The sequence below is a fragment of the Zonotrichia albicollis genome, chromosome 7 (assembly GCF_047830755.1).
Source record: "Zonotrichia albicollis isolate bZonAlb1 chromosome 7, bZonAlb1.hap1, whole genome shotgun sequence".
NCBI lineage: Eukaryota > Metazoa > Chordata > Aves > Passeriformes > Passerellidae > Zonotrichia > Zonotrichia albicollis.
In genome coordinates this window covers 19,707,227-19,720,918 of record NC_133825.1, presented here as the reverse complement: position 1 = coordinate 19,720,918, position 13,692 = coordinate 19,707,227, and the positions used below count along the sequence as shown (strand labels likewise).

General features: G+C 44.9%; 1 protein-coding gene across 12 annotated transcripts in view; it reads left to right on the top strand.

The window, feature by feature from the left end:
- PCDH15 (protocadherin related 15) overlaps positions 1 to 12,646 on the top strand; it is a 630,962-nt gene extending 618,316 nt beyond the window's left edge. For 11 of the 12 annotated variants that reach the window (XM_074544551.1, XM_074544552.1, XM_074544553.1 and 8 more), the window contains 5 exons: positions 2,319 to 2,340; positions 3,690 to 3,728; positions 4,419 to 4,492; positions 5,764 to 5,896; positions 10,134 to 12,646. In XM_074544551.1, the coding sequence (XP_074400652.1) occupies positions 2,319 to 2,340; positions 3,690 to 3,728; positions 4,419 to 4,492; positions 5,764 to 5,896; positions 10,134 to 10,685 (820 nt within the window). In that variant the 3' untranslated portion in view covers positions 10,686 to 12,646. Of the gene's footprint in view, positions 1 to 2,318; positions 2,341 to 3,689; positions 3,729 to 4,418; positions 4,493 to 5,763; positions 5,897 to 6,934; positions 8,339 to 10,133 lie in introns of all 12 variants that reach the window. The other variant, XM_074544560.1, reaches the window with a different exon arrangement.
- Positions 12,647 to 13,692: the final 1,046 nt, after the last annotated feature.

Genomic DNA, 13,692 nt, shown 5'->3' with positions numbered 1-13,692 from the left:
GATGGGATATTGGGAAGGAATTGTTCCTGGAAGGGTGGGCAGGCCCTGGCACAGGGTACCCAGAGAAGCTGGAGCTGCCCCTGGATCCCTGGAAGTGTCCAAGGCCAGATTGGACAGGGCTTGGAGCAGCCTGGGATAGTGGGAAGTGGGTGGAGGTGGAATAGAATGAGCATAAATTCCAACCCAAACCATTCAGGAATTCCATGGTGCTGCAGTTCTGCAGTGCTACAAAGGATTAGATTCAGTACAGAAGTTGATAGAAAGTTGAACATCTGTAACAATTTATATTTATATATAATTTAGCCCTCCCAGGTTGTCTGATTTGGTCAGTTGGGGTTCTCTGTGACCCTGGATGTATCTCTCATCCTTTCATCATCACCTTGATGGGGCCAAGTCCTGAGCAGGAGCAGAGATGGCATCAGTGGAGAGCTGGAATTGAATCAACCACGATGTTATCATTATTCACCTTCCTTTCCAACTTGTCCTCAGTTCCAGCTCTGAACTGCAGGAAAAATCTTCATTTTAGGAGCCAGGGCAAACTGATAAGTAGTTGTTCCCTCTGAGGAGTATCTGTAGTATTTGGGATTTGTGATGATCTTGCTTTTGATATGAAAAGAGATTTACTTTATGGAAAAGCAAACGCCTGCTGGGGCACCAGGAAAATCTGGTTTAGGCAAATCCCCGTTCCTCTAACCTCTTTTAGCAGGGAAAGGTTGGCACATCTTGTCCATGTGAGTTCCTTCTGGCTTTGTCTCTCCCCTTGAGTACCAGCTCCGTGTTCTGGCTGTCCTGTTACCCCACATCCTCACCGGCTCCATGGCCTCGCTTCCCTTTCCACACAGAAGATTCCCAGACTGCACTGAAGTCTGGCTGAGAACATTTCCCAGAAGCAATCCCTCCCTCTGTGGAGAGCTTTCATTCCTTCCTGGAAACAAATGATGTTGTCCTGCCCTTTGTCTTTGTGCCAGAACAGATCCTCGTGCTATAGTGAATGAATGGGTATTTTATGTCTTTTGGGGACTTTTTGTTCCTTCTAATCATGACCACAAAAAACTATTCAAGAAATATCAGCAAAACTCAGCATGGTGCTATTTTTATGAAAGTTGAATTCCAAATTTAATTAGAATTATTCATATTATGCCTTTAATCTGCAATATAGTGCAATTAAGAGTAATAGACTTCCTTCTCCTCAGACCTCCTTTATCTGAAGATTGTTGTAAGCGATATGGAAACTAAATCCAGCATCCCTCAAGTGGGCTTTGAAGAGTCACAGATCATCTTTGGATGATAAATCTTCATTTCAGCTGGCCATGAGGTTTATATTATATAGGCGACAGCATTAATTCAATGCTGATAATCAATTCCATCTGCTGAATATTAATAGGAAGATTTAGAGATGGGGATATTAAAGAATTAAAAGGATTTCTCTGGTCTTTATTATTTATTCAGTGTAATTAAAGACTACCCCATGACTGCTGGCTGTGTCCTAGGTTAAGCCTAACATAATTTTGAGCATTTACCCTTTCCTTCTTAAAAACCATAATAAAAATAATCCAGACTTATCCTTAAGAAAAATTCCAAGGCCTAAATTTTTTTCTCTAGTTTTGCTGAAGCCATTTCAACTTTCAGGCACAAAACATGAAAATAGAGAACTTGACAGGCATAAATGCATTGGTCATGCGCAGGAATGGCTCCAAGAAAATTAATTAAACCAACAATAAATTCCCCATAAGACCAGAAGCACAAAGTCTGTGGTAAAATAGCAGCAGATAGCAAAAAAAAAAAAAAAGGGATCTACCTCCCCACCAGTGGATAAGTGTTAGGAAAGGTGTAATTGGAATGATAATGTCGGTACAAGAAATTAGTAATACAAGCTCCAGGGTAATTTCTGATGGATACAGAAAGTCCAGGAGAAGGAGAAGTTGTTTCACTGCTTGGGCAGACGTGTGAGGGAACAGGGTCCCCCTGTGGATGTGGCACAGCAGGGAGGGGATGGGACAGGGCCTCTCCCAATCCCCTTTTCCCTGTGCTGAGTCTCTCTGGATGCTCTGGCTCCTGGGGATTGGGGATTTCTCCTCATCCATTCACAATCTAAAGCAAGAAAAGATCCCAAACTTCTCCAACCTTTCCCATGCAATAATCCAGAGCAAACCCAAAGAAAAACATATTTGGTATTAGAGATATGTATTTCTTTCCATGCTAATTCTATTTCTAATTACATTCTCTTTCACCCCTCTCCAGCAAGAGCGCTAATGGGCATCTTTGTGCAGGCTCACAGCATTATACTAATTTATTTCTTGTCTTTTTCTGACTTCTAGGCGAGGATATGCACAGCAAGAGGTAAGGCCAGAGCCCAATTACCTTTCAAATATTGATTATACCAATGTGCTTTTCCCATGCAGCCCAAGAGTGTGGGCAGCAGGGGAGTGAGGGAGTCTCCCCTTCTACTGTGCTCTTGTGAGAGCCCAGCTGGAATTCTGTGCCCAGTTCTCCAGAAATAAAAAGGCCATGGAACTGTTGGAGCAGGTCCAGAGGAGGCCATGGAGTTGCTGAGGGATCTGGAGCATCTTCCCTGTGGAGCCAGGCTGGGAGAGCTGGGAATGCTCAGCCTGGAGAAGGGAAGGGTGTGTGGAGACCTCACAGCTCCTTCCAGGGCCTGAAGGGACACAGGGGAGCTGGAGAAGGACCCTGCAACAGGAACTGGAGGGAGAGGACACAGGGAATGGGTTCAGACTGACAGAGGGGAAATTTAGATGGGATACTGGGAAGGAATTGTTCCCTGGCAGGGTGGGCAGGCCCTGGCACAGGGTGCCCAGAGCAGCTGTGGCTGCCCCTGGATCCCTGGCAGTGCCCAAGGCCAGGTTTGGATCACCCTGGGACAGTGGAAGGTGTCCCTGCCCATGGCAGGGGTGGGATTAGCTGAGTTTAAAATTCCCTCCCAACCCAAACCAGTCTGGGATTGTGTGTGGGGAACTCCCGGGTAGTGACTGCTTTAGAGACCAGAAATTGAAAGTGCTTCAAGAAGTTTATGAGCCGTAGATCCCTGGGGGCTGAGATCCACTGTGGCAGGAGTGTGACCTCCAGGCTCGGGGATTGCTGCTTAAGGAGCTGCCAGAAGGAGCTTCCCAGGGAATTCCCTCCATGCCTGATGTGCTTTCCAATGTCACACCCAATCACCTGCCAGGCAGGGATGGGGCTCCACGGACCTCCCTGCAGCTCTGTGAGGTCTGCTGCTCCTGCAGTGTCATTTTCTCCAGAAATGAATAGCAGGGAGAAGAGTTTCCTTCAGTACAATCTCATTTAATCATTGGAAGGTTCTCCAAAATACATTTCTACCATAAAGGTTGATATTTGCTGATTTTTTCCCTTTCTTTGCACAGCTGGTTTTTGTTTCTTAATTTAAATACAGAACTTAGTTCTCTTGTCCTCTGATAGAAGTTTTTGAGTTAAATATGTCAGGCAATCACCACAAAAACTGGGAAGTTGATTTTGTATTTAGGCAAAAGAAATGGTGTATTGTGAAAGGATTTTGCTGTGTGTTCACACAGGGGATGGAAGTCTCCAGCTCACTGCCATAAAAAAGTTCCAAAGCACCTATGGTTTCAGAATTTATTACTGATCTTAGACACCAATCACCTGCCCTTTAATTGTTGCTGCCTAATTAACCACTTTCTCATTTTCTTTTGTAGCAACAGCAGTTGCTGAGACCTTCTCTTCTCAGACCAGAGGTACAACCCTTTTTCATTTCTTAATTGTTCTGTAAGTTTTGAAATGGTTTTTACATCATTTTCTAATAAGGACTTGTCTGTCTCAGGTAATTTTCCCCCCTGGCTCTTAGATAAAAAGCAAAGTTCTGGCATTGTGAGCCCAGTTATGTTATTTTAATTAAATTCCTTATATTTACTGCACTTTGGTTCTTCCAAGGCCAGGTTGGGTGGGGCTTGGAGCAGCCTGGGATAGTGGAAGGTGGGAATGGATGAGCCTTAAGGTCTGTTCCAAACCACTCTGGGATCTGTGATTTTCCCCATGAGCATCTTTCAGTAGCTCCCACTGGCTTCATCCCACAGTTTCAGATTTCCCAACAGAATCATTCCATTGCTCTCCAACTGCTGATTTTTTCCTGGTGTCAGTCAGCTGCTGATGGATTATTGCAGCTGGAGCTGAGCTGAGCGGTGGGTGCTGGAAGCTTTAGCACCTTTGCAATTGCAAATCTTTCCATTTCCAATCTTTTAGACCCAAAATTGTTTCCAGAATAAGCAATGAGAGCAAATGTGAGACGTTGGTATTTTTGTGCTACAGGATGGGGATCATTTCTGCAGTCAGAAGAAGTAATTACATAATAAAGAATAATAAAATCAGTAATTACATTTGGGCCTCTTTCACACTGTTTGCATTCAATCAGTGTTTCTCTTTTCCAGGAGTTGAGTATGGAGTCTGGAATTGATCCAGGGCAGGAATACTATGGCCAGGATTACTACAGTTATGAGCACGGGTATAGTTCCATTTTTCCTCTTTATTTCTGAAAGTGCTGCTTTTCCAGGCTGGTGATGTTTATTATTCCAGCAGTTAATCGTGGGACTTCCCTTCACCTAAGGATTACTTTAATCTTTGTGTCCACAAAGGCGTGAACCAACAACAGAACTCTTTTCAGAGGTTAAGGGGTGTGATAACTCCCTGCTTCTTCAAGGATGTCATTATTCCACTTACAGAATGCACATCTTGTCCCTCATGCTGGGTTTATACCCTTAGTGTGTGTATTTCTGCTCCTGGGAGATGAATTTCCATCACCTCCTCCCCTCCTGTGTTTAGGGATTAATCCTTTCTTCTTCCAGTTTCCAGCCAGCTGCTGACCTTTTAAATTTCCCTCAAAAAACCCATCCTGCCTGGTGGCCTTTTGAATTTCCTTCAAGAATCCCCATCCTGCTTTGTAGCCTTTTAAATTTTCCCTCAAAAAAACCCAATCCTGCCTTGTGGCCTTCTGAATTTTCCTCAGAAAACCCCATCCTGCCTGATGACCTTTTAAATTTCCTTCAAAAGAAACCCCACACTTCCTTGTGTCCTTTTAAATTTTCCTCAAAAAACCCATCCTGACTTGTGGCCTTTTAAATTTCCCTCAAAAAAAACCCCGAATCCTGCCTTGTAGCCTTTTAAATTTCCCTCAAATAAACCTATCCTGCCTTGTGGCATTTAAATTTCCCTCAAAAAAGCAAATCCTGCCTGGTGGCCTTTTGAATTTTGGTCAAAAATCTCCATCCTGCCTTTTAACCTTTTCAATTTCCCTCAAAAAAAGAAACCAATCCTGTGTTGTGGCCTTTTAAATTTCCCTCAAAAAACCCCATCCTGCCTTGTGGCATTTAAATTTCCCTCAAGAAACCCCATCCTGCCTTGTTCTGATAAATCCCATTGGACTGCATCTCTTCAGGAATTCCTGCTGGTGTTCCCCAGAACTGATCCCAGGGAAGCTGCTCTTTCATGCCATGATTATTAAGAAAGATCCCCCAAAAAATCAGGTGGATTGAAGGAAGGTTGATGTCCTTAGAGAGGTTTTGACTGATCCAGCAGACCCCAAAATTCAGGTTACCCTGAGGGGCTGTTGGAGCAGAAGGATATCTGGGATTTGGTTGCCGCTAAGGGAAAAAAGGAGGGAATAAAACAGGGAAAGCTGTTCCCTTTGCTCTGGACGTGAACAAGCGCAGTGCTGGCAGTGTGGTGAGAGGTGTGAGCACATTTGGGCTGTCCTGAGGAGCTGTGTGTCCCTGGCAGGTACGAGCTGCCGCAGTACGGGAGCCGCCGGCGCCTGCTGTCCCCGTCGGGAATGTACGACGAGTACGGCGAGGTGGTGGTGGAGAGCGATGGTGGCTACTACTACAGTCCCCACGGGCCAGCAGCTGAGGAGGTAAGGAACCAGCTCTGGAGGGATCATTCTGTCTCTTTAACAGCTTGAAGGGCCACCAAACCTCATCAGTTGTGATTGGAATTAGGTTTTGTATAGATCAGGGTTAAACGTTCTTGGCTCTGTAAAGTTTGTCAGCATTAAATTCCTTTTGTTTTCCAGGCACAAAAAAGAATTGCTGAGCTTCTGTTAGTGTCCACATCTGGTTTTAGTTCTAAGAAAAATCCACTTAGGTGTTTCCATTTTGTATCATTACCAAATAAAGAAACCTTCCAGTATTTGTAAGGGCCTACAAGGAAGCTGGAGAAAGACTTTTCAGCAGGAACTGAGGTGACAGGACAAGAAGAATGGCTAAAGACTTAAAAAGGGAACTTTTAGGTTGGATATTAGGAAAAAATTCTTCCTTGTGAGGGTGGGCAGGCTCTGGCACAGGGTGCCCAGAGAAGCTGGGGCTGCCCCTGGATCCCTGGAGTGTCCAAGGACAGGTTGGGGTTGGATGGGGCTTGGAGGAACCTGGATATTGGAAAGTGTCCATGGCAAGGGGTGGCACTGGATAGGCTTCAAGGTCCCTCCTCCTGGACTCTAGAAGTCTATTACTAATATTCTTTCTACAAATTATGACTTTGCACTGAGAAAAGCAGTACCTAAACTCATCTGTCATAGAGTTCACAGTGAAATCTAAAAAAATTTTAACATCAGTGGCAATCAGAAGAAAGTCAATGTAAACATTTCTTTTGAGAAAAAAGTCCAATTGTCCTGAGTGCCAGATCTCAATCCATTATTAAAAGAGAAGACAGAACATTTCAGTGTAACATTGCAGAGTAAGGTAGTTGTGCATTTCCAGCCTATTCTAGAACTTTCTAAAACTCTAAAATTCCCAACCATTTCCCATAACTTTGGTAAGAAAACTGTTCCAAAACAGGTAAGTTCATTTTGATGCTGGGAAATAAATGTTGCATCTTCTCCTACCCTATTTTAAGGTACAGGTTTTCACAATAACTCTCTTTCAAGTGGTAATCAATTAATTTTCATAATTTCCAGGGCATGATTCCAGTCAGAGGCCCTCCCAGCAGAGGTATAAGCCAGGCAGCAGGGCCTCAAATGGAAGGGAGACCTGTAGGTGTTGGGATGGACCTCAGCCATGGTCCTGGAAGAGGATTTAGGAGCAGCCAGGGAAAAAGGAGGCTAAAGGGAGCGATGCATATAAGTCGTGTGGCAGTCAGTGCCCACAAACCAGGACGAGCTGAGTCTGCCCATTCCCGGTGGAAGAAAGCAAAGATATTCCCAATGATCCTGCAGAAAGTGAAAGGTAGGAAGGATTCCAGCTATGCCAAGCTGCTGTCAGCTCGCCAAGCGGAAGGGGACAAACCCATGATGATCAGGGGAAGCTACTTCCAGAAAGCCACGGATGCCAGGCCCTCCATGAGAAAACTAAACCACGTGTTGAAGCGCATCAGCGTCTCCAAGAAATTCCAGGAGGGCCTCGGCAAGGATTTGGCACGTGGAGAGGAAGGGTCTGAAAGGGATGAAGCCAAGTCGGGAGTTTCAATCAGCATCACGGCAGAGAGCGAGCAGGAGGAGAGTGACCATGAGAAGAGGAGGAAGAGGAGGAGGAGGCGCGCCTCAGATGAGTCCTCTGAGAAGAGCAGCAGCTCTGAGTCAGAAGACAAAGACTACTTGAAAATAACCCTGGATCAGGATGAGGCCACGGAAAGCACCGTGGACTCAGATGAGGAAACTGGGGATGTGGGGGATTCTGATGAGGAGTCTGAATCCAGCTCCAGCAGCGGGTCGGAGGAGGAGTCATCAGAAGAGGATGATGATGAGGAAGAGTCTGAGAGTGATGAGGATGGCAGCCTGTCCAAGAGCTCATCCACACGGAGCTCCTACAGCAGGTCAGGGACCAGCGAGTCTGGCAGCAGGAGAAGCACGGAAATGTCCAGTGTGAAAAGCAGGGCAGGCAGCTCCCGTGGCAAACGCTCCAGCCAGAAATCCGTGAGCTCCACTGCCTCGGGTAGCGACAGGGACACGAGCTACAAGAAAACCTCAGGATCCAGCTACAAGAGCAAAACCTCCTCTGCCAGTGTGGAAATAGAGGACACCATAGAAGAGGTGTCAGAAGAAGAGGAAGAGGCAGAGGAGACAGCAGGTAGCTCAAAAAAGGCAGTTTCTAAAAGTGCCACAGCAAAAGCTGCTGCTGCTGGAGGGGGCAAGGGAGGACAGTCAGCTGCTCCTGGTGAGGACAGCGAGGAGGAAAGTGAAGAAGAGGCTGATCCAGAGGACAGTGACAGGGAGGACACTGCCAGTAAGAATGAATCTTCTTGCCTAGACAGTGAAATCAGTGCGACTTCCAAAGGTACCACAGGGACAAAAAGCTCAGCTAGCGCCACGTCCGGGAAAACTGCCACGTCCCCTGAGACTCAGAGCTCTGACACCAACAAGAAAGCAATGAAAACAAGGAAAAAGGTGTCCCAGGAAAGCAGCCAGACCCAGTCAGATGAGGCCCTGGGTACTGGAGTTACAGAGTCGGAGGCCACGGGTGATTCCACCTCCTTTTAAAGAGGAGTGACAGTAGGTGATGGTTTGCAGTGAGGAGTGGCTTTGATTGCTGTGCCTTCTGTGTGGTCTTTCCTAAGCAATGCTGACAGGCTGGAGACAGCCAGAAGGAAAGGGCAAAGTGTATTGATCCAGCTTTTCACTATCCTTGGGAGAGAACTGTGGAAAACCAAACTAGTTCCAGCCCTGTGGATATATATCTATAAATATACATACATATATATACCCACACTATAGATATACTCAGTCATAAATACAGAAAGTTTTATTTTCATGGAGCAATGAAACATAGGATTTAGGGAAGAATGCAAGTGATGAGGAGGACGATGTAAAGAGCTAAAAATCATCCATGTTTTCATCCTATATGTTAATATTGTATTAATACATTTGCTAATCTTCAGGGGAGTTCTCTGCTGTGAAGGTCAGCTCTGTTTGCAGGGAGGACAAGTGGAATTGCAGCAAAACAAACATTCCCAAAACTGCAGGGGATAACTGGGAGAGCTGGCATTGGGCTGTTACTGCATCACAGGATTCAGGTTGCAAACACCAGTGATGCACAAGCCAGGAATGCTGAGGCAGGAGGACCAAGTGAGCTGGGTCAAGAAAGGAAATGGATTACATTTCCCAGCTTCTGCCTTTTCTGCCTATCACAGTACAGTGGTTTTATATATATATACATATATATATATATTTTTTTTTTAGCATCTCTTTAAACTCAATCCATGGTCACTTATCTGCCCTTTTGTGTCCCCACACAACACGTCATAGCTGCACACAATGTTTTGATGTAAATCTCACTTAAACTAAGCAGGAATAGATCCGCTGGATCTATATATCCATGTGAAGAACATTGTCTGTCTTTTCCAGGAACAATAAAACAGGCATCCAAGTAATTTTTTAGCAAGTTTAACTTCTCAAAAGCTGAAGAGTAATCACCTATTTGTACCTTGCATGTTTTTTTCTCTAAAAACTGGCTTTTCTCATCTTCCTGTGTGTGTTTTGCAGTGGGGGGTTAACTGTGATGGCATCTTAGTGTTTGAATTATTCATTCAAGAGGGGTAATAGCTGTTTTCAGTGCGGTGCAAGGAGGCATTTATTTTTAAAACATCAATTATAAATTATAATAACTAGTGGGGGTTGTGTGCTCACTATAGAGCAATCACTGCTACTACAGAGTCAGAGCAGCGTGGAAATTGTTTGCATTATTTCTTTGAAAAAATATTTAAGTTATATAAACCTAAAGCCTGGTTTCTCCACCATCTTTCTGAGTATTTCCACTGATCCCACCTGTCTGGAACAGTCACAAAGCCTTACATGGAGCTGCTCTTTTTTGTAACCAGTCGGTTTTGCCAGCACTGTGCCTGAGATTTTCCCTGGTGTATGTCCTGGGATTTTCTCTGCTGGATATGTGATGCACACAAAGCAGAGCTGGCCAGTGTACAGAATTCACAATGCAAGGGAAGAAAACTTCTAAGGCCTTTCTAGAATTTACACCTTGGAGTATTTTCTTAAAGGTATCTCTCACACAGCAGCTTCCTCCTCAGGGCCCTCCCGTTTCTATGCACATCCAAGGGAGAAAGGCACAAAATTAATAGAAACTGATGAGAGTCATTAATAAACAAACAGAAAGGGCTGGGAAATGAACTGCTGGGTTGCCCTGACATTTCTTTGTGTTGTCCAACAGTGGGCCAAGAAGAAGAGGATCAAGTTGGTGGTGGACCCGGAGTACGAGACCAGCTCCACGGGCGAGGAGAGCGCTCCCGACTCCAGCCAGAGGAACCGGCTGAGCAACCCCGGCTTCCAGGCCAACGGCAGCAGCAACATCTACGTGGCCCAGAACGGCTCCGTGGTGCGCACCCGCCGCGCCTGCCTGGGCAACAATTTAAAAGTCACCTCCCCAGTGAGGCTGGGGAAGCAGTTCAAGAAACTGGACAAGCTGGCAGTGACGCACGAGGAGAGCGTCCCGCTGAACACGTTGTCCAAGGGACCGTCCCCCGGTGACAAAATGAACTCCAGGCCGTGCAGTGTGTCCTTTTCCTCTACTATAGGGGCTGAAAATGTAGTGACAAAGGCCGGGGCGGCCAAACTGAAAAGCACAGACGAGCAGGAATCGGTTGTTGATCACGAGGAAGTCAAGGAGCCCTTGGAGTCGCACAGTGAACACACACAGTCCGACGAGGAGGAGCTCTGGATGGGCCCTTGGAACAACCTCCACATACCAATGACAAAACTGTGATTTTAGTTGATTTTTTTTTTTTAATTTTGGTTTTTACTTCGGTTTATAATAAACTGCGCTTTTTACTGTCACCCAGGGGCAGACGTACGGAGTTTGTATGGTGCACATCCGTTGTCCATGACAAACGGCACGCTTTAAAATTCCCAGACAAAATTTGCACTCACATTTGGACCGACCCATTGTCCCCCCTCCCAGTTTTGACAGGCTCCCATTTCACTAAACACTACTTGGTTTCAATTAATGAGTTCTTTTTGGATCTGGAATTCTTGTTTAATAAACAGTAAACTACTAATAAATGCACAGCCCCCATTGGTTTAACCCTCCAGACAGTTCTACACCTGCCTGGCTTTGTTTTTCTGTATGGTACTTGTGGCTCTACTGTCTAGATTTGGGAATTGTCTATTTATGTTCAAGATTTATATCCAGAGCTCTGCCTTCTGACCTCAGAGTAATAAATTAAAAATAAACCCATCCAAGTCAATGGAGCAAATCCTCGGCTGCTGCTGGAATTTGAGTCCCAGTTCCAAAGTCAGAGCAATTTATGCAAACAACGCCCAGCTGGCAAAGTTATGGAATCAAAGTTCCCGAGATTACAGCACTGCCACTTAGTAAAGTGCAAGAGAAGCTGAAGTAAGATAAAAATTGCAAAAGAGGAAGGCAATGTGTAGCAATTAATCTTATTCAGAGCTACCTGGCCATGGTTTGTTCATTTTCTTTTGTAAATTAGCTTGTTCCAATTTTCTTCTCCGGTCAATTTTTCATCTTTTCATCTCTTCCCCCATCAGTTCTGTTTGCTTCTTTCCATGGTCTTTAGCTCCAGCCTCTGTGCTCTATCAGTAATTGTCATCCTATGGCTGTATTCCTCTGGAATAAAGCAGGATGATCCATGAGCCTGTGACAGTGGGAGGCACTAAAGAGGAGATAATGGGAAGAGGATGGATCCATTCCCAAGCCCAGCTGGCTGGTGGGTTAAGCAGTGCCATCAACATTGCACTTTGCTAACTGAACACAAACGTGCTGAAAAGACAAATGGATCCCACAGGGAAGAGGAGAAAAAGGGAATATTTTATGAGGTGAACGTGCACAGACAGATCTGGGAAGGGCAAAGGGTCTCAGGACACACACACAGAGTTATTTCCAAAACTTTTAGCACCCATTACCTGTGAAATACACAACATAAATTCAGGTACCTGGTTATAATTTCTGGTTTTACCTTGAAGATTTGAGTGTGTTGTCACAGTTTGGGCAGGGAGCTCAGAATTTTCACTGTTTGAAAAAGACAAAGTGGTTTTCTCCAGTATGAAGCAGCAAAAGAAAAAAAAAGCAGAACCACGTTCGCATGAGAAAAGCGTCCTGTTGTGTTGTACAAACTTTTTGGGGGTAAAACCAAACCAATTGTGAGAACAACCTGGATTCCTCTGGAAAGATTGGAAGAGCCAGCAGATAAATGTGTGTAATTAGCGAGGAAGAGATTGGCACCACCATTCTCTTCCCTTTCAGCTGCTGAGGCCTCACCACCAGGTCTGGGTGGGGATGGATCTGCTCTGGCAGCAAAAGGACTTTGTGCTGCTGTGGCTGTGTTGGGTTTCCCTTTGCCCAGGGTCTCCCCCAGCAGATCCCTGGGAATGTTTGTCTTTGGGAGCTGTCTGCATGTGGTGTCGATGTGACTTCTCTGTCCAATACCTCCTTCTCAAGCTGAGGTTTCTGACCAAATATTTTGAGCAATGGTGCTTGTTTTCAGGCAAGAGAAATGCACTGTAGCCTCTCACACGTGGGGAAAACAAACCCACCAGATGTTTCTTTGCCCTAATTCCTTTTTCTTGGCATATTTGCACTTGGGACCGGCGCTAAAACAGCTGTTTGGAGTTAAGCTGGAGGCTGGACATACAGATAAGACTGATGGAAGAAAGAAAAAAAAAAAATCTATTCTTTGAAATAATGAGTAAAATGTTATATTTTAATCCTGTTTAAGACACTGTTATTATTTCACTGCCTCACTTTTTATTGCAAAGTCTGTCAGTTCTGTTCCTGATATTCATTTTCTCCCAATTTTCTGAGGGAAAACAGAAGTTGTTTCTTTATTTCTAAACGAACTACAGCATCTCTAGCTTTGGGAAGGATCCTGGGGCTGGACACTGGTGGTCAGTAGTGATGTCCCTGCTTATTATCCAAGGGAAATTCCATCCCCACCTACTCCTTTGTGCTGTCCAGGTGCTCAGAGCTTCTCCCACAATGCAGAGATCAGAATTATCACTTTTTTTTCAGCAATGGGGGCCTGTCTTATCTAAAATTAACTCAATTTTAGCTAAACTTTTAAAATTGGGAATGCTGTGGGAAAATCTTTCTCAGGTGTACAAGATCTGGGGGTGTGTGTTTTTTTTTTTCGCCTTTTAATTTTCTGGGGGTGTCATCCTGTCAATTAATACAGAATTCCAAATTTTGCCTTTTGGGGATGCCATGCCATGAATAAATCTGGATTTTAGGCTGTGAGCAGGCATTGGCAGCCAAAACCAACAGCAGGAAGCTCACAGATTGAGCCAGTAAAAAAAAAAAAAAATCCCTTTTATTTCCCTTTGGGAAGGGAGGCATTAACCCAGCTTTGGATAGAGGGAGTAGAATTCCAGATCTGTGCCTTGGGATGTAATTTACAGCTGTTTAAGCACTGAAATTTGTCGGGCTGAGGCAAGGCACGAGCAGCTTCCCCTGAGTGGCAGAAACACTCGCTGGTGGATCAAGGTGATAATCACCCCTCCTGCCACTCATTTAATTCCTGCACTCCTCCAAGCAGGATTTTGTGGCTTAGCACAGCGTCTGGTACAGTTTCAGATCAGGGAAGATCCAAATGAGAAATTCTGGGGTTTTGGTAGGGCAGTGTAATTCCCACTGGGAGGGGAAAAGGAAAGCAAGGTGGAAAATAGAGCTATTTCTATTTTCTCCCTTGTTTAAGTATTTAGTACTTAAGACTATAAAAAAAGAGCCATGGATCTGTCAGGGATCTGTTGGGAAA